General features: G+C 44.9%; 1 protein-coding gene across 1 annotated transcript in view; it reads left to right on the top strand.

Moving 5' to 3' along the window:
• Positions 1 to 26,112, top strand: part of KAT2B (lysine acetyltransferase 2B) — a 125,235-nt gene that overhangs the window by 21,964 nt on the left and 77,159 nt on the right. The window contains exon 2 of the mRNA XM_066245525.1: positions 9,023 to 9,149. Within this exon, the coding sequence (XP_066101622.1) occupies positions 9,023 to 9,149 (127 nt within the window). The remainder of the gene's footprint in view (positions 1 to 9,022; positions 9,150 to 26,112) is intronic.

Raw genomic sequence — 26,112 nt, 5'->3', positions numbered from 1 at the left:
AGTTTTAGGTTTTGTTTAGGCCTTCGATGCATTCGGAGTTAATTTTTGTGTACCGTGTAAGGTAAGCGTCCGGCAACTGCATCCCTTTGCCTGTGACTATCCAGTTTTTCCAGCACCATTTCTTCAAAATCCGCCCCCTGCCCCCACGGAATGATCTTGGCACCCTTGTTGAAAATCATGTAACCATATGAGTGAAGGTGTACTTGGGGGCCCTCTGTTATATTTCACTGGTCTGTGTCTAACCTGTTATGAGACAGCCACACTGTTTGCCACAGTGGCTGCGCCGTTGTACAGCCCGCCATCGCTGCCTGGGGGTTCCCCTTCCGCCACATCCTTGACAACGTTAGTTATTAAAGCTGCTCTTCTGGTTGTTGCCATCCTTGGGGGTGTGAAGTTGTTTTCTCATTATTGCTTTGGTCCTTGGCTTTTATTTTTATGTCATTAATTAATTAATTTTTAATTTTTATTGATTTGAGAGAGAGAGGGAGGATGGGAGGGAGAGAGACATCGATGTGCTGTTGCAGTTATTTATGCATTCATTAGTTGTTTTTTTTTGTTTTTTGCTTTTTAGTGAGAGAGACAGATAGGGAAGGACAGACTGCAGGGGAAAGAGATGAGAAGCATCAGTTCTTCATTCTGGCTCCTTAGTTGTTCATTGATTGTGTTTTCATATGTGTCTTGACTGGATGGCTCCAGCCAAACCAGTGACCCCTTGCTCAAGCCAGCAACCTTGGGCTCAGGCCAGTGACCATGGGGTCATGTCTGTGATCCCATGCTCAAGCTGGTGACCTTGGGGTTTTGAACCTGGGTTCTCTGCATCCCAGGCCGATGCTTTTATTTACTGTGCTACCATCTGGTCAGGCTCACTGGTTGATTCTTGTATGTGCTCTGATCTGGGATTGAACCCACAATCTTGGCATGTCAGGACAATGCTCTCACCAACTGAGATACCCAGCTGGAGCTGGTCCTGGACTTTTAAACATTCTGTCATTGTCTAACCTGGAGCCTAGAGGTAGTAAAATAGAATGAGGACCCCACACAGCCACAGGACCAATTAACTGCCTACGCTCACATCTTCTGCAGGGTGGACTGAATACGTTCAGGCAAGTCTCTTAACCATCTTAGAGTCTCAGAATCTTAGATCTTCTGAATAATGGAAATAATTAATACCTTTCTCACACCAGTATTCAAATGCTTTTCTCATTTTACGTGCTTAATAAATGTTGAACTGCCAGTCTTACTCTGTATATTTCCTGTCCCTGTGTTCTTGCTGTGGGACATTCCTGTCACCTGATTTAAGTATTCCAGCAAATAATGACTTGCGAGTATTTTAAGCATGAAGGAATCTTGCTAGACAGCTTGGCTGTCTTTCTCCTGTTCTGGATGTTACCCAAATACCTTCACACCCCTCTTACTCATCTCCACTGAGTGAACTATGAGCGCCCTGCTCCCTTGCCTGCCGTCTGGGTCACGATCACTTGTTTATCCAAGTCAGTTTCCATCTCCCCATCCGTCATGGCTGCTGCATGCTAGGACAGACGCTGTTGCATTCTCTCGACCTCTAACCCTGGATCCCATTTTGGCATAAACATTTTAATCCTAGCCACCTCCTCAGCAATGCGGTGGCCTTTTCTTTCCTGAACCTACCTCACCTAGAGAGCCTTGCCCTTGGGGGAGGTGAAGTCATCAGGACAGCCTTCCCCTCCTGTGCTTGGTTTGCTCGCTGCTGCAGTAATTAGCTTGGCAGCACACTCCCTAAAAGGCTGTCCTTCAGCTGATACTTTGTTAAAGCTGCAAGGCCATTCCCCTTGGGAGTTCCCTGAGACAGCAGCTGTCTTGCCTAATTAAGGAGAGACATGGGAGAGGTGTTTTGAAGGGGGAGACCTCTTATCTCCAAGAGCAGTGGCTGGGCCTGCACATATGGAAAGGAGATATGAAGGCCAAGGCAGAGGGCACAGTGGCAGCAACTCGGAACATTTGGCAGAAAATGCTTTGCTGGCAGTCAAAGGATAATGTTTGAATGCTTTCTGAAGGACTTAATATGTTCTCTTTAGTAGATAGAACAATAAGTCCCACATATTAAAATTTTGATGGCCCTGGCTGGGTGACTCAGTGGTAGAGCATCGGCCCGGCGTGTGAAAGTCCCGGGTTCAATTCTCAGCCAGGGCACACAGGAGAAGCGCCCATCTGTTTCTCCACCCCTTCCCCTCTCCTTCCTCTCTGTCTCTCTCTTCCCCTTTTGCAGCCGAGGCTCCATTGGAGCAAAGTTGGCCTGGGCGCTGAGAATAGCTCCATGGCCTCTGCCTCAGGTGTTAGAATGGCTCCAGTTGCAGTGGAGCAACGGCCCAGATGGGCAGAGCATTGCCCCCTAGTGGGCTTGCCAGGTGGATCCCTGTCAGGCGCATGCGGGAGTCTGTCTCTCTGCCTCCCCACTTCTCACTTCAGGAAAAATAAAAAATAAAAATAAAAATTTGATGCACTTAGGTTTTGCACAGTCCCATGATATATAATATGTACACATAGGAAGTACTTTTCATATCTTACCCCTAAACAGTCCAAAACAAGTGAGCAAAGCTCAAAGGGCTTTCAGCTATCTCAATGGGGTGTAACTTGAATCACTTAGAACCACTTAGGAACTGTTGGGACTATTCTGGACCTAAGCTGTTAGGGTCCATAGTGAAGACTTGGTTTTGGCGAGTGGATTCCTTTTAAACTCTAGCGCAGAAGCTTCCAATAGGAATATTATGTAAGGCACATGTAACTTAATATCTATTTACAAGTAGCCAAATGTATTGGTTTCCTAGGGCCCTCATAACAAATGATCACAAACAGGGTGGATTAAGCAACGGAAAGTTCCTTCATTCACAGATTGGAGGCCAGTCGTCTGAAGCCGAAGTGTCAGCCGGGCCGTGCTCCCCCTGAAGGCTGTGGCAGAATCCTTCCTTGCCTTTTCCTAGCATCCTGTGGCTCCTGGGACTCCTTAGTGCCCCTGTGGGTACATCACTCCCTTCTCTGCCTTTGTGTGCAGTGGCCGCCTCCCTGTGTGTCTGTGACTCGGGGTCCAAATCTCCCTCTCCTTTCTCTTAGAAAAACACCAGTTATTGGTTTTAGGTCCTTATCTAAGTTCAGGATAATTTCATCTCAAGCACCCTAAGTAATCATGTCTGTTTCCAAATAATGGATAGGAACTTTGGAGGACCATTCAATCCACTACACCAGGGGTCCCCAGACTTTTTACACAGAGGGCCAGTTCACTGTCCCTCAGACCGTTGGAGGGCCGCCACATACAGTGCTCCTCTCACTGACCACCAGTGAAAGAGGTGCCCCTTCTGGAAGTGTGGCAGTGGGCCGGATAAATGGCCTCAGGGGGCCGCAGTTTGTGGACGCCTGCACACAGTACCAAAAATAAATAAATAAAAAAAAAGAAAACCAACAATTAAATTTCATCAATTTTAATGTTTTCTTTAACCCAGTACCAAAATATCATTATAACATATAATCACTGGAAAAGAATTTTATTCGATTTTTTTTTTTTTTTTTTTTTACAGAGACAGAGAGAGAGTCAGAGAGAGGGACAGATGGGGGCAGACAGACAGGAACGGAGAAAGATGAGAAGCATCAATCAGTTTTTTGTTGTGACACCTTAGTTGTTCATTGATTGCTTTCTCATTTGTGCCTTGACCGTGGGCCTTCAGCAGACCGAGTAACCCCTTGCTTGAGCCAGCGACCTTGGGTCCAAGCTGGTGAGCTTTGCTCAAACCAGATGAGCCCATGCTCAAGCTGGCGACCTCAGGGTCTCGAACCTGGGTCCTCCGCATCCCAGTCCAACGCTCTATCTACTGCGCCACTGCCTGGTCAGGCTGGAAAAGAATTTTTTTTTTAAATTAATTAATTAATTTATTTATTTATTTTTTACAGAGACAGTGAGTGAGTCAGATTGAGGGATAGACAGGGACAGACAGACAGGAACAGAGAGAGATGAGAAGCATCAATCATTAGTTTTTCATTGCGCGTTGCAATACCTTAGATGTTCATTGATTGCTTTCTCATATGTGCCTTGACCGCGGGCCTTCAGCAGACTGAGTAACCCCTTGCTTGAGCCAGTGACCTTGGGTCCAAGCTGGTGAGCTTTGCTCAAACCGGATGAGTCTGCACTCAAGCTGGCGACCTCTGGGTCTCGAACCTGGGTCCTTCCGCATCCCAGTCCGATGCTCTATCCACTGCACCACCTCCTGGTCAGGCTGGAAAATAATTTTTAATGAGATATTTTAACTTATTATTATTATTTGTACCAAGTCCTTGAAATCCAGTTTTTTATACCTTCAGTGTATCTCAACTTGACTTGCCGCCTTTCAAAGACTTGATAGCGACCTGGGGCTGGCTGCCATGTATTGGCCAAAACAGTTGGAGTGTGGTGTGTCTGACAAACTTTCTTACTTCTCAGTGTTTTGTCCACCCTCCCCCCCCATTCACCGTCCTTTTAGTCTTTAGGGCATTTTCTATTCATTTGGAAACTGTCCCCATTGTTCTGAACAAAACAAATAAAACTCTACATTGTCAAAGCTACTGGGATCCCAAGACTCTGCGGAGGAAGCAAAGTTAACTAGTTTTGAAAGAAAAGTCCTTTATTCAGTTACATTTTTCAGCATCACTGTTTATTGTTGCTGGAATTCATCCTACACTTCAATCACAAGTGGCCTCAATAAGTGTGGTTAATATTTGGGATGTAACATTTTTATATTGAATAAGGGAAACACAAAACTTGATTATTATAAATCTCCATGCCATGAGATTTGTGACCTACCCGTTTATCTGTCCTCATGAACACCACCATTATTCGGTCAAGTTGGGACAAAAAAATGGCATAAATTTCTTTCTAGGCTGATTGCTGTTAAGTCTGTTGCAATAATGAAGTTAAAATTTATAAATCTTAAAAATATCTGTGGTCTTTCCAAGAATTGCAAGTTTGTTACTTTTTGGCTTGACCCTCAGTGGCGGGGGCGGGGGCGGGGGTGGGGGGGTTGGGGGGGGGACAGAGGCTTTCTAAGCAGCCCCACAGAGGGAAGAGTTTTTGATCCTTGAATTTTTAAATGTGGTTTGTGATAAGAATGCTGTTTCCACCAACCCTCGCACCAACTGGTTTATGCTGAGCTGGTGTTAGTTACATCATTGGGATTTTTCTGGAACTTTTCCTTTGGATGAATCAATGTTGAAGAAAATTAGCAACCGACTTGTGAATATGAGTATTATAGAGAATACATAGTACAATGTGAATGTCTCTTCCCTTACCCCTCTCCCCACATAAGTATGTATCTATCTAGTTCCTTTCTATATCCATATACATGTATTTAAATTGCTTATTCATGTATTTTTAAAAAACATAATCACATTATGCTGCATATTGTTCTGTAGCTTACTTTTCAGCCCTTCACAGGACTTAGGAGAGTTTATCCAAAATAGCCTTATTCATTCTAACCTACATAATTTAATAAATTCTTCCCTTATTGATCAAATCTTAGATGACATATTTTTTCTTTGCTCCGGTAAGTGATATACGAATGTCATTGAGCACATGTGATTACTTCTCTAGGAGAGCTTTCTAGTAGTGCAGAGTCGCCCGTGGGCACGGACACTCCAGCCTGGCTTCTGAAAGGCTGGTGGGGAGGGGGGCCTCCCACACCGTATATGGGGGTGTGGATTTCCTCAGATCTTGGTCAACTCACGATATTATCAGTGTCGACCTTTTATATATTTTTTTCCAGTCTGCTTAGTATGAGGAAATATCTCACAGGGCTTTTAATTTTCCATTTCTCTATTACTAGTTACTTTGATCATTTTGAAAGAGGTTTATTTGCCTTTATCATTCATGTTTCTTTGAATCATCTGGATTTGTCTTATTCCCCCGCCCCCATGAGACTGTACCTTTTACTTATTGTCCTAGAGGGCTTTTATATATTCTCTGTGTTAATACTTTGATATGTCTGTTGTAAGTATATGTTCTCTCAACTGATCTGACTTACAAAATTTATAGGTTAATTTGAGAATTGTTATCTTTGCAATATAGTGTCTTCCTAGCAAGGACAATGCTTATTTCTTGATTCAATCTTTAATGGAAAGTTGTAGTTTTCTCTATATAGGTCATACTCATCTCCTTGAAGATTTAAGTATTTTATGACTCTTGCTATTAGGATTACTTTTTTCCTGTTACATTTGCTTAGTGAGAAAAGCTTCTGAAATTTATGGGTTGGTATTATATCTAACCAATTCATTGATTTCTTTATTATTTTGATAATCTCTAAGAATTGCCTACCAATTCTTATACTTTTTGTGTACTTCCAACATGTGCAGAAGTTCTTTGGCTTAGAAGGCTCTTCTTTAGACTCAAAGGTTCTGGCTATTACAGTTTTTTCCTTTGAGGTTTGGCCTGCTGTACTTAATTGATTTGTTGGGGCTGTTTTGTCATTGTTTTTCTTTTTCTAACCGAAGACCTTTTTGGAAAGGGTAGTCAGATCAAGTGAGATGCTCAGAAAAGCCGGAGGCTTTGGGAGTCCCTTGAAGTGGCTATTCCACTCTTAGGAGAGGAGTGGTTCACAGCGGGGCTGGTTCCCTCTATTCTTACAAAGAGCGTAGAGACGCTTTCTTAGGTGCAAGTTCTCCCGACAGTCTTCCCCAAGAACGTGGCTTCTGAGACCTTTCCAGTCTCCAAAGAGGTGGATGGCTCATTGCAGAGCACTGCAAGACCCAGTCCAGCTGAGTACCAGAGTGGTGGGGTAACAGTCTGGTCCTGCCTTAGGCCTGGTGAGGCAAGGGAGGGCCACTGAGCTGCTCACTTGGGGTTGTGCTGTTGCGGTGGCCGATGCAGCAACGTTCTCTTGGTTCCGCCTTCTCCATGTTTATTGCGACAAAGTCTGGAAAGCAGTCCGGTTGGGCTTGCCCGATGCACAGGACCCGCTGGAAAGGGCACAGCTTCAAAAGCAGATGTCTCTTCCTCCCCTTGACCCTTCTTACCTTGCCAGTTATTTATTCTTTTCCCCTTACTCTTCTCTGCATACACACATGCTTCAGAATCTGACCCCATGTTGGAGAATTTTCTGTGTGAGATCAGGGCAGCTGCCATTCTGTAATTTTCTACAGATCAGACTTCTGCTAACTTCAGCCATCTGGTACACTGCAGGGGGTGGGGTGGGGAAGCCAGGCAGGGAGAAAAGACCTCTGAGAGTACAAAGATCTAACACAAAGCCGAAGCACAGAAATCGATGCCATTTGTCTTCTCGGCCAGGACTGTCCGGTAGAAGTGTGATGGGTAATTTTAAATGTTTCGGTAGCCAGATTAAAAATGTAAAAAAAGAAACGTGTCAAATGAATGTTAATATCTTCTGTTTAACTCCGTTTATCTAAAATACCAACATTTCATGTAATTAATGTGAAGATTATTAATAAGAGATTTTATTTTATTTTTGGACTAGTCTTCCAAATTGGGTATTTTTACATCTATAGTACATTTCAGTTTGGGCTAGTCGCATTTCAAATGCTCAGTAGCCATTTGTGGCTAGTGGCTACCATATTGGACGGTGTACGTAGAAGGCTCTCACCCAGAATGAATCAGCCTGTGTCACATGTTATTCTAACAATTTTCTGGCAAATTTGAAGCAGTAACTAAATGGCAGAGAAATGGAGTTGTAAAGGAATAGCAGGGAATAGGGGGAAGAATGTTAAGTGGCTGTAGTCATTCAGAGCAAGGATCCTAGCCTACCAATCCTGTGACCCCGGAAGTATTCAAGGTGGTAGCTTGGTAGAGGAATTCAAAATAATTGACATCTTTCCATGCTTGTCCTCCACTTCATAACCCAAAGCACCGCAAAGAGGCTAAATTGTGCTCACTTCTCCAAGAGAGTAGGCAAATGTGAAGAGTTTGTGGAAAAAGTTAAGGAAGGCTTCTATGGCGTTGCTACAATGATAGTGTTCTAGTGCAGGAGACCTGGGAAATAGACAAAGGCAGCCGTCTCAGATCGCATGATAGGGCCCTCTCTATTTCTAAAGCCAGGAGCCCACAAAGGACTTGGAAGAGCCTACCAGTGTGGCTTCAGCTGGGTGTGTCCCTCCTCATGTCCCTACCGTCGCTAACTTCTTTATTTTCGTGGTTTGGTTTTTTTTTTTTTTTTTTTTTGTATTTTTCTGAAGCTGGAAACGGGGAGAGACAGTCAGACAGACTCCAGCATGCGCCCGACCGGGATCCACCTGGCACGCCCACCAGGGGGCGACGCTCTGCCCACCAGGGGGCGATGCTCTGCCCCTCCGGGGCATCGCTCTGTTGCGACCAGAGCTACTCCAGCGCCTGGGGCAGAGGCCAAGGAGCCATCCCCAGCGCCTGGGCCATCTTTGCTCCAATGGAGCCTCGGCTGCAGGAGAGGAAGAGAGAGACAGAGAGGGAGGAGAGGGGGAGGGGTGGAGAAGCAGATGGGCGCTTCTCCTGTGTGCCCTGGCCGGGAATCGAACCCGGGACTCCTGCATGCCAGGCCAACGCTCTACCACTGAGCCAACCAGCCAGGGCTCATTTCCGTGGGTTTCCCTTCTAGTCCATGGCGCTGGCCTGCATCTGGAGTCTGGGAGCTGGTAAGGCTCATCCATGGCCTGGGCCGCGGCTGTGTTCCAGCGACCTCAGGAGTCTGGCTTGTCTCTCGGGAAGCTTTCGGGATGGGCTCCCTTGAAACTGACCACCCATGGACATTTGCTTGGGAAAATGGTACCAGACTGTCTGGGTTGACTGTCTGAACTGCAGAACTCAAATTCCAGCCTGCAGAAAACAAGACAAATTGACAATGAAAACCAAAATGCTCGAATCAGACACCCTCTTTGCCTTTTCTGTCTTTTTTGGTTTCTTATGCATATTTAGCGAATTATAAAGTCAGGAGTGGGGAGGGTAGCTGTCATGTAACTAGTGTGCCTTATCATGTAAGACGTTCAGTCTGTTGCTGCCTGTTGCATAATGTTGTCTCTCTCTCTCAATTCCTTTTTTTTTCAGGCCGAGGAGTCCTGTAAATGCAATGGCTGGAAAAACCCCAACCCTTCTCCCACGCCCCCCAGAGCTGACCTGCAGCAGATGATCGTCAGTCTAACGGAGTCCTGCCGGAGTTGTAGCCATGCCCTAGGTGAGTTCCTAAATCTCCCAGGAAACTCAAACGATGTCATTTTTGCCAGAAAGTTCTAACTTGATGAATTCTGTGCGTTAACCAAACTTACTCTCTAGGAGGCAACAACAAAAGAGTCTCTTTCATCTCATGAGTTTGCTGGGGAGGCCTTCACAGGAGAGACAAGCTGTCACACGTGCACTGACTCTTCCCCCTTTCCCCCAAGAGCGACATCCCGCTGGGGGATGGCCGGACAAAACGAGCCGTGGACAACCCGGCCGGACTCCATGTGTCATGTCCCGATTCATTCTGATGGGGACCTGAGAGTCTTTGACACCCTAGGTTGAAACCCCAACCGACTGGTTTGTGGTCTTATTGTTGTTACTCTTTTCTGACCCCCCGAACTTTCTAGAAATGCTTCATTTTATCTTCATATCCTTTAGTTTCCTGGCCCTGGTAGCTCTTTCTTCATAGGGACTGTGTTCCTTCAATGTTTTTTTTGGGGTTTTTTTGATTAATTTTAATGAGATGACATTGATAAATCAGGATACATACACTCAGAGAAAACATCTCTAGGTTATTTTGACATTTGATTATGCTGCATTCCCATCACCCAAAGTCCAATTGTCTTCTGTCACCTTCTAACTGGTTTTCTTTGTGCCCCTCCCCTCCCCCATCCTTCAATGCAGGGGTCCCCAAACTATGGCCTGTGGGCCACATGCGGCCCCCTGAGGCCATTTATCCGGCCCCCACTGCACCTCCGATAGGGGCACCTCTTTCATTGGTGGTCAGTGAGAGGAGCACAGGATCCATCCTCATCCTGTGCTCCGGGAGTACTGTATGTGGTGGCGCCACAAAGCGCAGCATGGCTCACGTACAGTACTACTTCCGGTGACGTGGGATGCACGCATCACGGCCCCGGAAGCGCGTCATATCACCTGTTACGGCTAGCAGTGACAAATATGGAACCGGACGTTGACCATCTCATTAGCCAAAAGCAGGCCCATAGTTCCCATTGAAATACTGGTCAGTTTGTTGATTTAAATGTACTTGTTCTTTATTTTAAATATTGTATTTGTTCCCTTTTTCTTTTTTACTTTAAAATAAGATATGTGCAGTGTGCGTAGGGATTTGTTCATAGTTTTTTTTATAGTCCAGCCCTCCAATGGTCTGAGGGACAGTGAACTGGCCCCCTGTGTAAAAAGTTTGGGGACCCCTGCTTCAATGTTTACTCATGTTTTCCCTTTCAACTTTATCTGTTCCTGCAAAATAATCATTGTCACTATGGCAAGAAAACCCTGCCAGAGTTATTCAACCAGACTGAGCTAATTTAATTTGTCCTTGTCCTGATTCTAGTTTTAGGTTAAACACCTTTTCTTTTTTAAAGATTAAAAAAAATTTTTATTCATTTTACGGGGGGAGAGAGGGGGAGAGAGAAAGAGAGAGAGAGAGAGAGAAGAAGGAGGAACAGGAAGCATCAACTCCCATATGTGCCTTGACCAGGCAAGTCTAGGATTTCAAACCGGTGACCTCAGTGTTCCAGGTTGTCACTTTATCCACTGCGCCACCACAGGTCAGGCCAACACCACTTTTTTTAAAAATTGTATTTTGTTTGAGTTGATAAAGGTTAATGGGTAATGAGTTTTCCCTAGATATTAAAATTCCAGATCATAAAGGATCTTGGAAGTAATTATACCTATATTTTTGTCTTCAGTTACCCACAGTCCCAAAGAATATCTTTATGTCTAGTTTACTATCCAGTAACGCAAGGCAGAATATTCTTACTGAAGTGGCATTTTCTACCTGACCATTTACACATGAGTGGCTTCTTCTTTTTTTTTCTTTTTCTTTTTTTACAGAGACAGAGAGAGTTAGATAGGGACAGACAGACAGACAGACAGGAACGTAGAGAGATGAGAAGCATCAATCATTAGTTTTTTGTTGCGACATCTTAGTTGTTCATTGATTGCTTTCTCATACGTGCCTTGACTGTGGGGCTACAGCAGACTGAGTAACCCCTTGCTTGAGCCAGCGACCTTGGGTCCAAGCTGGTGAGCTTTTGCTCGAACCAGATAAACCAGATGAGCTCAAGCTGGCGACCTGGGCGTCTCAAACCTGGGTCCTCCACATCCCAGTCCGACGCTCTATCCACTGCACCACTGCCTGGTCAGGCAGGGTGGCTTCTTTTCGATATCCTCTTTCTCACAAGGTTGCAGCTGATATCACATGGTACAACATCAGCCTTCAAGGTCAGCATGGTGTTAAGCCGAGTCTGAGGTTTTATTTTGTACTAAGCTAGAAAGTATCTTAATACTTTCAGAGTAAAAAAAGTCAATAGCATGATGATCTTCCCAGGAAGTTACTTTACGGGAGTAACCTTCTGAAAAAGGAAATAGAGAACATTGCTTTTACACAAGAAATAAACACATTAATAATGACATCATTGTGTTGATTTAACCAGTGTCTAAAATTATGTCCATTCTGATATTTGAAGCAGCCAGTTCAAAAGAAAGATTTCAAAAGTTACAGAAACAACTTGATCACCTGCCTTTTCCACAACTGATCTCTGAATGGATGCCTATTAGAATTGCCTCAGGAAATATGATGCAGTAAAAAGCTGGGCTCAGGAACTCCTTAGTGCACTGGGCTTGAACTGGATTTGGGATTGATTGGGAAAATTCGATGATCCTATGTCAATGAACATTAAAAAACAGTCTTTTTCTCTTTTTTATTGGGGGGTGGGGTTCTGTTAGAGTCTTTTTTCTGAGCTGAGCAGATTGTCTTCATTCTGAGCATATACATAAACACATATGAATACCCAAAAGCAGAAGCAGCCTTTTACAAAGAAAAGTCAAGTCTGTTCGCTTGTATATTTCATAGCAAGCTTTGAAAACAAATACGCTCATTTGACAATATATAATAGACTAGTGAGAAGGTACCCTTCTACCTGGCAAATCCATGCCAACAATTTAACCTACATATAAGTTAAAATGTGCCTTCAAATAGGACAGTTGTGATAAACCTATTTATGATAGTAGAAAACTAGAAACAACTTGCATGTCCCAATGTAGGAGATAATTGGTTAGATTATGAAAATCTAGGTTATGAAATTTAATATGGCCATTAGAAAAAGATGTGTTTTCCCACATGGAAAGGTTTTTTTTTTTAAGAGAGAGGGACAGGAAGGAGGGGCAGGGGAGGAGAGAGTTGAGAAGCATCAATTTGTAGTTGCGCCTGACCAGGCGGTGGCGCAGTGGATAGAGCATCGGACTGGGATGCCGAGGACCCATGTTCGAGACCCTGAGGTCACCAGCTTGAGCATGGGCTCATCTGGTTTGAGCAAAAGCTCACCAGCTTGGACCCAAGGTCGCTGGCTTGAGCAAGGGGTTACTCGGTCTGCTGAAGGCCTGTGGTCAAGGCACATATGAGAAAGCAATCAATGAACAACTAAGGTATCGCAATGTGCAACGAAAAACTAATGATTGATGCTTCTCATCTCTTCATTCCTGTCTGTCTGTCCCTCTCTCTGACTCTCTCTCTGTCTCTGTAAAAAAATAAAAAATAAAAAAATTGTAGTTGCTTCAGTTTAGTTGTTTATTGATCGCTTCTCATATGTTCCTTGACTGTGGGCTTCAAACTGAGCCAGTGACCCCTTGTGTACGTCAGCGACCTTGGGCTTCAAGCCAGTGACCTTTGGTCTCAAGCCAGTAACCATAGGACCATGTCGATGATACAGTGCTCAAGCTGGTGACCCCATGCTCAAGCTGGCATGCCCACGCTCAAGCTGATGACCCTGCACTCAAACCAACAAGCCTGCACTCTTGCCAGCAATATTGTGGTTTCAGACGGGCCCTCAGTGCACCGGGTTGACGCTCTATCCATTGTGCCACCACCGATCAGGCTGGAAAGCATATTATTCGTAGCATATTATTAACAAAGAAAAGCAGATCATAAAGCAGCTAATTGGAAAGTTTATAACTTAGAAATTATAAGATCTGCCCACCCCAGTGCAAATTCTGGCTTTACAACCAGGAGCTGTGAATTGGAGTGGTTTATTTAGTCTGCTTGGACCATAGTTTTCTTCATTCAAAAACGAAGTTAATAACAGTATCATCCTCATAGGGTGGTTGTGAGGATTACATGAGATAATACATGCCAAGATTTTCGAACAGTGCCTGGCAAATTAATGCCTTATTATGAGCTCTTCTTTTACTTCAGACAGCAGATATGAATTCTGTGTAGTTTATATAAGAAAACAGTGTTTCTAAGAAAGATAACTGTACCTCCCGGAAGCTGCAAGCACAGGGAAGCCAGGTTTCAGTAGAGGATCTCAGCTGTAGGCGCTGATGGGCCTTCTGTCCTGGACATTGCTGCTGGATGTCTGTTCTCACTGCCTCCCTCCCTGTGAACATTGGTTCAGGATTTACATCCCTGGAGAAGGGGATCTGACTGGTGTGGTGCCTGTGTCACGCCCCCCTCTCAGCATGTTGGCCATGCGGAGAACTACGTGGAAGGTGGTCCTTTCCAAATGCGTGGTTATTGACTCAAGAGCAGCATCATGAGTATAATCTCATTTTATTAGTTTAGAAAATAAGACATTTTATTATATGTAAACAGGGAAAGATTTGGAAGGATGTATGCTGAGTTGCGGTCAGTAATTTATTTGCTCAGGGTTTTGGGGTTATAGTTGCTTTCAAAATGTTTTCCCCCTCTCTTCCCCTTTCTTTTTCTCTTTCCTCCTCTTTCCCCCACTGTTCCTCTTCAGTCTGCTTAATTAACATGAAAATGTCTACACCTTTTCAAGCACTCCTGGAATTGTTTCCAGAATGCTACAGTATCTTAGTATCAATGCTTCTTCCTATCCACCCCCTCCCTTTTAAAAAACTTTTTATAATGGAAAGTTTCAAACATAGATAAAGGTAGAAAGAACAGTATCAAAGGCTGTAGAAAACCTTTTTCCTGATGCTTCCTCCCTCCCTGTTAAAAAGCTTTTTATTATGGAAAGTTTCAAACATATGTAAAGTAGAAAGAATAGTTTAATAAACCACCTCTCCCCATCACCTTATTTGCATTGGCTGTGTTCCTTCCCTCTTTTTTTTTTTTTTTGTCAAAGTGTTTTAAGGAAATTCCAGACATCGTTTCTTATTCATGCAGATTACTTCTTTTTCAGATGGATGTTTCATTTATTTCTTATTTATTTCTTTATTTTCATAAACTTTACAAAATACTCCCCCCATGTTTTCATTACCCATCACCTGTCGTTCAGTATTCTCGACTAGATTCCCTATGTTGTACTTATATTCCATCACTATTTTGTAACTCCTACTTCTCAATTCCTTCACCCTTTATCACCCGCCCTAAACCTGCCCCCACCTCGCAACCATCTGTCTGTCCTCTGTGTCTGTAGGTCTGTACCTGTTTTGTTTGTTTATACACGTATTCTTTAGATTCCACGTATAAGTGAAGTCATATGGTATTTGTCTTTGCCTGATTTATTTTACTTAGTGCAGATTACTTTCTTAAAAATTATTTATTGATTTTTAGACAGAGGAATGCAGAGAGAGAGGGGGGGAGAGAGAGAGAGAGAGAGAGAGAAACATTGATCTGTTTTCGAATGTCCTGACTGGTAATTGAACCCGCAACCTTTGCGTATCAGGATAATACTCGAACCAACCGAGCTATCTGGCTAAGGCCAGATTATTTCTTTTCTTTTCTTTTTTTTTTTTTTTAAGATTTTATTTATTGATTTTCCAGAAGCAGCGAGAAGTATCCACTCAGAGTTGCTTTACTTTAATTGTTCATTGCTTAATTGCTTGTTGAACGTGCCTTGACCAGGCAAGCCCAGGTTTTCAAACCAGCAACCTCAGCATTCCAGGTCGATGCTCTATTCACTGCGTCACCACAGGCCAGATGATCAGATTACTTCTTAATGATTATCCACAAAGTAGAGGTTGGGGTCTAGAGAATTCTGTAAAACATCACGCCAGCCTTAATTCTCGAATTCCTCTCCGTTTGTGTATGCTGTTCTGTTTTCACTGTCATTGTTCTGAGCATGGTTAATTGAGTCACCAGTAATTATAGACAAGTGTCAAAATGTAATGTTGCTGAACTTGTCAAAACAAAACATTCATGCTCATCGATTGAGATGATGTCTAGTCTATTGATTTTCTGTTGGGTATCTCGGCTCCATTGGACATATTCTTTCGACAGTGAGCTCTGGTTTCATGCAGTCTCTTGACAGTCACTTCCACTGGCCTGCCATAATTTGATACTCTTCTGTGTCTCCTGGGTATAAAACAGGACTGATGACAGTCTGATCGAGTGGAAAGAACATTCCACTGGGAGTTAGTAAATAAGGATTCTAGGCCTGGCTGGGCAGTTTAACCAAAGCCCCTTAACCTCTTTACAGTTCGGTATCTTCATCCACAGAATGAAATGATTAATCTAGACCTACTGTCTAATACTATAGCCGCTCGATACATTGAACACTTGAAATGTAGCTAACGCAGTTTGTCATGTGCTGTAAATGTAGCATACACCTGAGATTTTGAAAGCTTATTATGAAAAAAAGGTGAGATAACATTAATATTGATTGCATACTGAAATGATATTTTGTATATATATTGTGTTAATAAAAGTTATTTTCTTTGAATTATTTATTGATTTTAGTGAGAGAGGAAGGGAGAGAGAGAAAGACAGACAGAAACATCAATCTGTTCCTGTATGTGCCCTAACCAGAGATTGAACCCACAACTGAGCTATTAGGATGAGGCTCTAACCAACTGAGCTATTCAGCCAGGGCTTAATATAATTAATTATTATAATTACTTTCACCTGTGTGTTTTTTTGTTTTGTTTTGTTTTTTTTTAATAGGGACAGTGAGAGAGTCAGAGAGAGGGATAGTTAGGGACAGACAGACAGGAATGGAGAGAGATGAGAAGCATCAATAATCAGTTTTTTGTTGCAAGACCTTAGTTGTTCATTGATTGCTTTCTCATATGTGCCTTGACCGCGGGCCTTCAGCAGACCGAGTAACCCCTTGCTCAAGCCAGTGACCTTGGTTACAAGCCGGTGAACTTTTGCTCAAACCAGATGAGTCCGCGCTCAAGCTGGCGACCTCGGGGTCTGGAACCTGGGTCTTCTGCATACCAGTTTGATGCGCTATCCACTGTGCCACCGCCTGGTCAGGCTCACCTGTGTTTTAAATTTAAAATATGTGTTCAGGCCCTGGCCGGTTGGCTCAGTGGTAGAGCGTAGGCCTGGCTTGCAGAAGACCCGGGTTCGATTCCCGGCCAGGGCACACAGGAGAAGCGCCCATCTGCTTCTCTACCTCTACCCCTCTCCTTCCTCTCTGTCTCTCTCTTCCCCTCCTGCAGCCGAGGCTCCATTGGAGCAAAGATGGCCCGGGCGCTGGGGATGGCTCCTTGGCCTTTGCCCCAGGCGCTAGAGTGGCTCTGGTCGCAACAGAGTGACGCCCCACGCCCCGGAGGGGCAGAGCATCGCCCCCTGGTGGGCGTGCCGGGTGGATCCCGGTCGGGCGCATGCAGGAGTCTGACTGTCTCTCCCTGTTTCCAGCTTCAGAAAAAATACAAAAAATATATATATATATGTGTACAGTATGGCTCACATTATATTTCTGTTACGTAGTATTGGCCTAGAATATCTAGTCCATTTTCTGAAATTATTTGATTTTTGGGATTGGTACAATCAAATTCGTTTATAAAACTTTGACAGAGTCCTAACAAAGCACTTCATATGGCCCAAACATTTCTTCTTATATTAGTGTTAATAAAAACTCCTGATTCTGAGCCTGCTTATTTAAATAGCAACTTGCTTCTATGACCAGGAAAGGAGGAAACACAATTGTAGTAAAAAATACAGTGGGCCTAACATTGAACTGGGACACAGAGGACCCGGGTTTGAAATCTCAAGGTTGCTGGCTTAAACATGGGCTCATCCAGCTTGAGTGTGGGGTTGCTGGCTTGAGTGTGGGATCATAGACATGAACCCGTGGTCTCTGACTTGAACCCAAAGGTCGCTGGCTTGAAGCCCAGGGTCGCTGGCTTGAGCCCAAGGTCACTGGCTTGAGCAAGGGGTCACTCACTCTGCTGTAGCCCCTGGTTAAGGTACATATGAGAAAGCAATCAATGAACAGCTAAGGTGCTGCGGTGAAGAATTGATGCTTCTCATCTCTCTCCTTTCCTGTCTGCCTGTCCCTATCTGTCTCTGTCAAAACAAAACAAAACAAAAAACAATGGGAATTTTTGTTGTCATTTTGGAGTCCTCTGTTCTGAACTGTGTCAGAACACACTGATTATTAAATTTTTTTTTTTTTTTTTTTTTGTATTTTTCTGAAGCTGGAAACAGGGAGAGACAGTCAGACAGACTCCTGCATGCGCCCGACCGGGATCCACCTGGCACACCCACCAGGGGCGATGCTCTGCCCACCAGGGGGCGATGCTCTGCCCCTCTGGGAGCGTCGGTCTGCCGCGACCAGAGCCACTCTAGCGCCTGGGGCAGAGGCCACAGAGCCATCCCCAGCGCCCGGGCCATCTTTGCTCTCATGGAGCCTCGGCTGCGGGAGGGGAAGAGAGAGACAGAGAGGAAGGAGGGGAAGGGGGAGGAGAAGCAAATGGGCACCTCTCCTGTGTGCCCTGGCCGGGAATCGAACCCGGGTACCCCGTACAGGCTGACGCTGTACCGCTGAGCCAACCGGCCAGGGCCTTGATTATTAAATTTAACTAATAATTTTTATGCAGTTTTACTTAAAAGGTTTTGATTATTTTTTAATACCATCAGTTTCTCCTGATATATATTTAATATGCATTACATATATATTATACACACGCATGTATATATTTGAACATTACAGTAGTGGAAAGTGGCAATTGTTTATTACTCTGGTGACCAGCCTCCCTGCTTATTCACAATAGAAACTTTTACAAGGAAAGTAAGGAGCTAGCATTAACGATTACCCTAGAGCTTGTCTCTTGAATCGTATGAAGTATGAAGGGACTACCAGTGTTTGTTTTCATGGGCTATTTCAGACATTGAGATCATAGGGCGGACCATTTGACTCCAATACATTTTCTTTGGCCTTACCATGTTTGCATAGACCTCTGCCACTTAATCACTCCCCAGTTCCCATCTACACACAGACTGTGCAGATGCCAGATGGCAGGGTGCTCGGCCAGCGCGCTGACACAGCCACCTGAGTCAGCGTGTTGCTCTTGGCTGGCTGGCCTCTGTTTTTCTCGTGCGGCCGTTGACACTCAGGTTTTGGAGTTGTCAGGACCTCTGAGTCGGGACAGCAGGAGTAAAGGGAATAAACTGATAAACATTCTTCCTGCTTGATGTATAAGTGACTTTTCCCTGTCTTCCTCTGGTCGTGAAGACCTGTTGGTTTTTCTCTCGGTGTGCCCCGCTCTAGCGCCGCCCAGATTCAGGCTTATTTTCTGTGTTCTTTGGTTGTGTCTGCCCCAGCCCCGGGAGCACGGCTCTCCATTCTCGTGCGCCCCCTCTGAGCTTCCCAGGATTCTCAGGACGAAGTCCAGCTCTAGCTGAGCATGACGGGTTGTTCAGGCCTCTCCTGTCAGGCCTTCCTCGGACCCCGCCTGGGTTGCATTTTGGTCACCAGACTGTTTCAAATTCTGTGCAGGTTCTGTACACACCCCCTCCCTCCTGTACCTTGATTGCGGAGGCCCACACCATTTGCAGTGCCTCCCCTTCATTTTCTGCCAGGAGAACCCCACCCCCACTCACCTTTAAGTTTTCACTACTTCAGAACTCGTTAGAGAGAAGAAAAACCTTCTGGGCACTCAGTTTCAATACACCTCCTTGGAAAACTGTAATTATCTGTACCCTCGTTAGTTTCCTATACCAGACTGAGATTAAGGACTGAGTTTTGCTGGTGCCTAATATACACTGCTCACAAAAATTAGGGGATGTTTCAAAATGAATATGAAGTGATTAAAAAAGGCATTTGATTTTTTTTTATTAAACAAGAACATCAGAAAAGCAAACGACCAGTCTAAGAAAGTTGTTCGATTATGCAAATGAGATGCTAACGGAGATGCAAACTCAGTCATCGAGATTAAATAGCAAGTGGCATATCAAATGCTTCTTTTTTTTATCGCTTCATATTTATTGTGAAATATCTTCTAATTTTTGTGAGCAGTCTATTTAGCTCCTTTTGCATAATTGGGTTTATTCCCTCATTGATAAATATGCATTACATTCAGTAACAGTAACAAGGTGGCTGCTTGCTTTTACTGGCAGAGACCTTCACAGTTTATCATCTGTTGCTGCGTAGGCCAGCACAGTAGTCATCAGACATGTGTGGCTGCTGAGCATTTGAAATGTGTCTAGCTTAAATTGAAACGTGTTACAAATGTTACACACACACAAGGGTTTTAAAGACTTCATATGAGAAAGGAATGTGAAATGTTAATAATTTTTTTCTATTTAGTACACATTGAGATGAATAATCTGGTATGTATTAGGTTAAATAAGATGTTTTATTAAAGTTAATTTCACCTATTTCTGTAACTCTTTTCAAGTGGCTACTAGAATATTTACATGGGCATATGTGGCTCGCATTATATTTTTCCTGGACTGAACTCACCTTAAAGGGCTCTTAATTTTACACTCTTTTCTCCCGTTCCAGAGGTGAGATTACAAAGGATGAAACCACTTTTAAACTATAAGCCTTTTGCACATTATCAATTCGAAAAGTTTCACTGAAGGATCTTGTTTTACCTCTTTTCACCTTGACCTCAAATTCCCATGAAGCCAAAATGTGTTCGAACTGTTTACAAATTCCACGGACGCCGTGCCATTTGCCCTCCTTGCACCGAGAGAAGCCGGAGACACGCTAGCTGTCTGCCCAGCTGCTGCCTGTTCTCCCTGCAGGGCGTGTGAGGACTGGCAGGTTGTGTCTTCACAAGCAGTGCAGGCTGGTGATCCGTGGAGCCAGAGCTTAGTGAAGGTCACAACACATGGTGACAGCTTCCTGTTCCCAGCAAGGCAACAGCTATACCAGGGGTCCCCAAACTTTTTACACAGGGGGCCAGTTCACTGTCCCTCAGACTGTTGGAGGGCCGGACTATAAAAAACAACAACTATGCTATGCACACTGCACATATCTTATTTTAAAGTAAAAAACCAAAATGGGAACAAATACAATATTTAAAATAAAGAACAAGTAAATTTAAGTCAATAAACTGACCAGTATTTCAATGGGAACTATAGGTCTGCTTTTGGCTAATGAGATGGTCAATGTGCTCCTCTCACTGACCACCAATGAAAGAGGTGCCCCTTCCGGAAGTGCAGCGGGGGCTGGATAAATGGCCTCAGGGGGCCGCATGCGGCCCGCGGGCCGTAGTTTGGGGACCCCTGAGCTACACCGTGATTCTTAGCAGGCTTTTGGCGGTTAACTCTGTAGCACCCTGGTGTTTGTGAGTGTGACCCAGCACAGAGAGGTGCACCCTCCTGGAGAGATGTAGAGACAGCAAAGCCTCCCCCAGTCCTCTGACTCACAACCCCCCAACCCTCTGCCCTCCACACAGGACTAGGAGTGAGCTTTTCCTGAGAGTCAAGGGTTGGCCATTCTTGGGTAATAATATTGATGCCTTCTACCAGGCTCTTGAAAGACTGTTTGAAATGGAAGCATGGTTGCTTACATTTGATTATCAGATTCCAGGTGGAGGAAAGCTTTTTTTTTTTTAAACTTATCTAAAAATAATTTCAAATGTACAGAGAAATCATGAGAGTAGTTAGGAAGACCATACTAGGTATCTTTTGCCCATATTTACCTACTGTTGTTGGGCATGGACCGGGACCATGGCGGGGCTGCCTGACCAGTCTGGAAATAGGATTCTTGTAGAGTTGTGAGAAAAGAGTTTCGGGGACTCGTGTATATGAGGATGTGAGGTATGGTGGTAGGTTTGGTGGAAGTTGAAGGGCGTGCAGGGGCACAGATGCCCTGAAGGCGTGGCCACACTGCCTTATCTAGGACCAGGTGGCTTAGCCCTGTCTTGCTGTGGAAGAAGTTCAGCCCATAGAGTCAAAGGAAGGCCAGAGCCCGGAGACTCTGTGCCATGCATTACCCTCGCGCTGGCACCCCAGCTTCAGGAGGCTGCTCGTCTCCGTTCCCCTCTGGCCCACTCTCAGTGCTGTGCTTCTGCCCGCGGAGCTGCTGCGCCCGCCCTGCTCTCCGCTGCTGTGTCTCGGCCTTTGTTAGGCTTTGATTATATCTCCTTGCGTTTGGGAAGGGGTGAGTTTTCTTTCAAACTATCCAATCTCTCGTCTGGCTCTTCCTGGGGCTATACTGGTGCCTCTCCCATCCAGTTCCTTTCCTGGATCTTCAGGGGTTTTGTACCCTTCTCCTATATGATCCTCTTCCCCGCATCTCCCAGGTTAGACTCCTCCCCTTTCTAGTTGCCATTATGGCTCCTACTGCCCATGCCTCAAAAGCCCTGCTTTGTCACCTGGCTTCTACTGTACATGCGCTTAGGAGAGGGACCTCCCTGGTGCCATCCTGGCTTCTGCATATGTGATGTGCCCAGCACAGGAATTTCCCCCTCATTTTTTACCCCCCACCCAGTAAAATCTGGCTAAGGGCCAGCTGGTTGTTCCCTGGAGAGAAGGGAAAGCCAGTCTTTCCTGCCTGCTCAGGGGATGAAGTCCCATGTGGCTGTCCCCTGTGACATCTGTGAAGGTGTAGCTTCCTAGTTAATCAGGCTTAGCCAGTTTAGCTCCCTTCTCTTTTTTTAATACCTAACTAGCTTCCTACACTAACACTACTAGTAACATTTTGCCCTATTTGCTTTGTCATTTTCTCTCATGCACACACACACATACACAAACACACTAATATACACATATAAATAGACTCATTCATATGATACCACAAACACAAATATATATACATATATACACTCATATCACATATATCCCTACACACAAGTATATACACATATATACAGGCTCATATATCACACATATACCTACACATAAGTATACACACGTATATACAGACTTATATATCATACATATACCTACACACAAGTATGCACACATATATACAGGCTCATACAAATGATATATGGTATATATATGAGGCCGTACATGTGTGTGTTTATTTGTATGCGAATACTTTTCTCCTGGATTGTATGAGAATAAGTTGCATATACATCATGGCCCTTTTCTCCTAATACTTAAGTATATATTTCCTGAAAATAAGGTATTCTTTTGTATAACCTCAGTTCAGTTACCAACTTCAGTAAGCTTTAACATTAATGTAATACTTGGTTTAATCGACTGTTTATATTCCGGTTTTATAGGTTGACCCTACGGTGTCCTTTATAGCATATTTTCCTGTCATTAAGCGTCTAGTCTGGAACCGTATATATATTTATTTGTTACATGAAAGGAGGATAGTTTATCTATTCACACTCAACAGTTCTGACATCCAGTGTGTGGGTTTCCCACACCCAGTCTCCAGCTCTCCAGTGGACACTGAATGGATGATGCCCTACGGTTGAACTCAGTCCTGACACCAGCTGCTTGTACACTAGTTAATGCAGACCCCACAGGTTAAGGGCTTAGTTCCCCTTCTTTTTCTCACTTCAGATGCCAATCCCACGTCTGGGTGACTACCTGTGCTTCTGACTGACCTGCTGTGGTCGGGCAGTTCCCATGACCCTGTCCTCAGGTCCGGTAATTTTCTAGAGTGGCTCTGAACGCAGGAGCAGCTGGGTGGAGGAGATGCGCAGGGCACATTATGGGGGAAGGAGGGTGGGGCTTGTCTGCCTCTCCAGGTGTGTCCCCCCCAGCACTTCCACATGGTCACCAACCCAGAAGGAAGCCCTGCGAACCCCCTTCAGTTAAGGTTGTTCCGGAGAACTCATCACAAAGGCATGAGTGGTGAAACCATTGGCTGGTAGTGACTAATGCAACCTCCAGACCCTCTCCCCTCCTGGAGGTGGGGAGCGTAGCCTGAAAATCCCAGCTCCGATAATTTTTTTCAGTTACCCTGGCAACCAGCCTCACCCCCATCCTTAGGGTTTTCCAAAAGTCACATAATTAACATAAACTCAGGTTTGGTTGAAAGGGACTTGTAAACAGTAAAGGGATTAAACAAAAGAAAAAAACTCATAGACGCCTGACCAGGCAGTGGCGCAGTGGATAGAGCGTCGGACTGGGATGCAGAGGACCCAGGTTCGAGACCCTGAGGTTGCCAGCTTGAGCGCGGACTCATCTGGTTTGAGCAAAAGCCCACCAGCTTGAACCCAAGGTCGCTGGCTCCAGCAAGGGGCTACTCGGTCTGCTGAAGGCCTATGGTCAAGGCACATATGAGAAAGCAATCAATGAACAACTAAGGTGTTGCAATGCGCAATGAAAAACTAATGATTGATGCTTCTCATCTCTCCGATCCTGTCTGTCTGTCTCTGTCTATCCCTCTCTCTGACTCTCTCTCTGTCTCTGTAAAAAATAAGTTAAACCCCAAAACTCATAGACAACAACATGGGAATTGCAGGAGGGAAAGGGGAGGTGAGGAGAGGTGAAGGGTAGAGGGGGAAATATGAGGTGATGGGGGGACACTTCCCTTGTTGTGAAGTAGAGTACTTTAATCCACGGGTTACATAGAGACACCAAGGCAGGTCACAGAAGAAATTTTAGAAGGAGTTTTATTATTATTAGCCGGCTAGGTACACGGGGCACAGTCCCAAATCATGTAGGGCCTCATACAGTTCTGAGCCTGCTGTTATACAAAATCAGGTACTGGTTGGGGTGGGTAAGGAGGGGCTTGTGATCCCTTTGTCCAGAGGTGTAAGTCACTCTCATGACTTTAGGCTGAGTCCGAGTATAGGAGTTCTTGATTAAGGTACATAAACATTGTTTTCTAAGGTTTTCAGATAAATTCTATCTTTGCTCTGTGTGGCAAGTGGCCCCAGGCACCCTTTCAGAGAATTCTAGGAATTAGCTAAACTATGACTAGATTACCCAGTTGCCCTTGTAAGCCAGGAAGCTCCTGCCTTCTTCTTTTTCCTTTCTCCACAGAAGGGAGGGGATAAGAGGCTTGACTTCTTTAAAATGGCGTTGCGAATGCCAAGTTTTACAGTTCCTTGGCACCTGATCACAACCTGGGGGTGTTGAACACAGTGTGTGGTGTACAGATGGTGTGTTACCAAATTGTACACTGGAAGCCTTTGTGATTGTGTTAACCAGTGCGACCCCAATAAATGGTTTTTAAAATTAAGAAAAAAGAAAGGGGCTGGTTATGAATAACAGAAACACCCCTTTCACCTTTATTGTTCTCATTACTTATGAATTTCCGACTGTTTTAGGAGCACTGGGCCAGGAAAGGGGATGAAGACTAAACATGTATGTGTATTGCTTCTTTTAAATCGCAGTATCACTGCATGTCTCTTAGTCTCCGTTAGTCTGGAGTGGTTCCTCAGCCGGTTTCTTTCACAACTTTGACATTTTGGTGGATGTTTTATTTTTTATTTTTTATTTTTTTCTTTTTTTCTTTTTTCTGAAGCTGGAAACAGGGAGAGACAGTCAGACAGACTCCCGCATGCGCCCGACCGGGATCCACCCGGCACGCCCACCAGGGGCGGTGCTCTGCCCCCCAGGGGGCGATGCTCTGCCCATCCTGGGCGTCGCCATGTTGCGACCAGAGCCACTCTAGCGCCTGAGGCAGAGGCCACAGAGCCATGCCCAGCGCCCGGGCCATCTTTGCTCCAATGGAGCCTTGGCTGCGGGAGGGGAAGAGAGAGACAGAGAGGAAAGCGCGGCGGAGGGGTGGAGAAGCAAATGGGCGCTTCTCCTATGTGCCCTGGCCGGGAATCGAACCCGGGTCCTCCGCACGCTAGGCCGACGCTCTACCACTGAGCCAACCGGCCAGGGCTTCATTTTGGTGGATGTTTTAAATTAAAAAACAAACCTGTAAATCAGCTTGGAGAAAATACATTTTGTTACTTTTGGTTTATGTAGGAAAGACCTTTGCAAGCAAGACCTTAAAGAAATGCCAACTATAGAGTAGACTTTCTAAAATATTTAACCCTTTGAGTAGTACGAATGTTCATGTATGTCCTCGTGCCTCCTGACCATCCAGAGTACGATCGTACAAAAATTTTTATTTTAAAAATGTGTAAGGCAATATTAAAAAAGGCAAATGTAGACCCTGGCTAGTTGGCTCAATGGTAGAGTGTTGGCCTGGCGTGTGGAAGTCCCGGGTTCGATTCCTGGTCAGGGCACACATGAGAAGTGCCCATCTGCTTCTCCACTCTTTCCCCTCTTTTTCCTCTCTCTCTCTTTTCCCCTCCTGCAGTCAAGGCTCCATTGGAGCAAAGTTGGCCCAGGCGCTGAGGATGACTCTGTGGCCTCTGCCTCAGGCGCTAGAATGGCTCTGGCCGCAATGGAGCAACGCCCCAGATGGGCAGAGCATCGCCCCCTGGTGGGCATGCCGGGAGGATCCTGGTCAGATGCATGCAGGAGTCTTGTCTGACTGCCTCTCTGCTTCTAACTTTGAAAAAATTAAAACAAAAAGGGGGTAGCTGACCTGTGGTAGAGCAGTAGATAAAGCGTCGACCTGAAAATGCTGAGGTTGCCGGTTTGAAACCCTGGGCTTGCCTGGTCAAGGCACATATGGGAGTTGATGCTTCCAGCTCCTCCCCCCCTTCTGTCTCTCCTCTGTCTCTCCCTCTCCTCTCTAAAATGAATAAAAAAGAGAGAAAAAATTAAAACAAAAAGGGGCAGCTGACCTGTGGTGGCGCAGTGGATAAAGCATCGACCTGGAAATGCTGATGTCGCCGGTTCGAAACCCTGGGCTTGCCTGGTCAAGGTACATATGGGAGTTGATGCTTCCAGCTCCTTCCCCCTTCTCTTTCTCTGTCTCTCTTCTCTCTCTCTCTCTCTGTCTTTCCCTCTCCTCTCTAAAATGAATAAATAAAAATAAAAATAAAAAAAGGGGGGG

This window comes from Saccopteryx bilineata, chromosome 10, assembly GCF_036850765.1.
Source record: "Saccopteryx bilineata isolate mSacBil1 chromosome 10, mSacBil1_pri_phased_curated, whole genome shotgun sequence".
Classification (NCBI taxonomy): Eukaryota; Metazoa; Chordata; class Mammalia; order Chiroptera; family Emballonuridae; genus Saccopteryx; species Saccopteryx bilineata.
The sequence above is the reverse complement of the archived record's forward strand: the minus strand, read 5'-3'. Positions and strand labels throughout refer to the sequence as shown.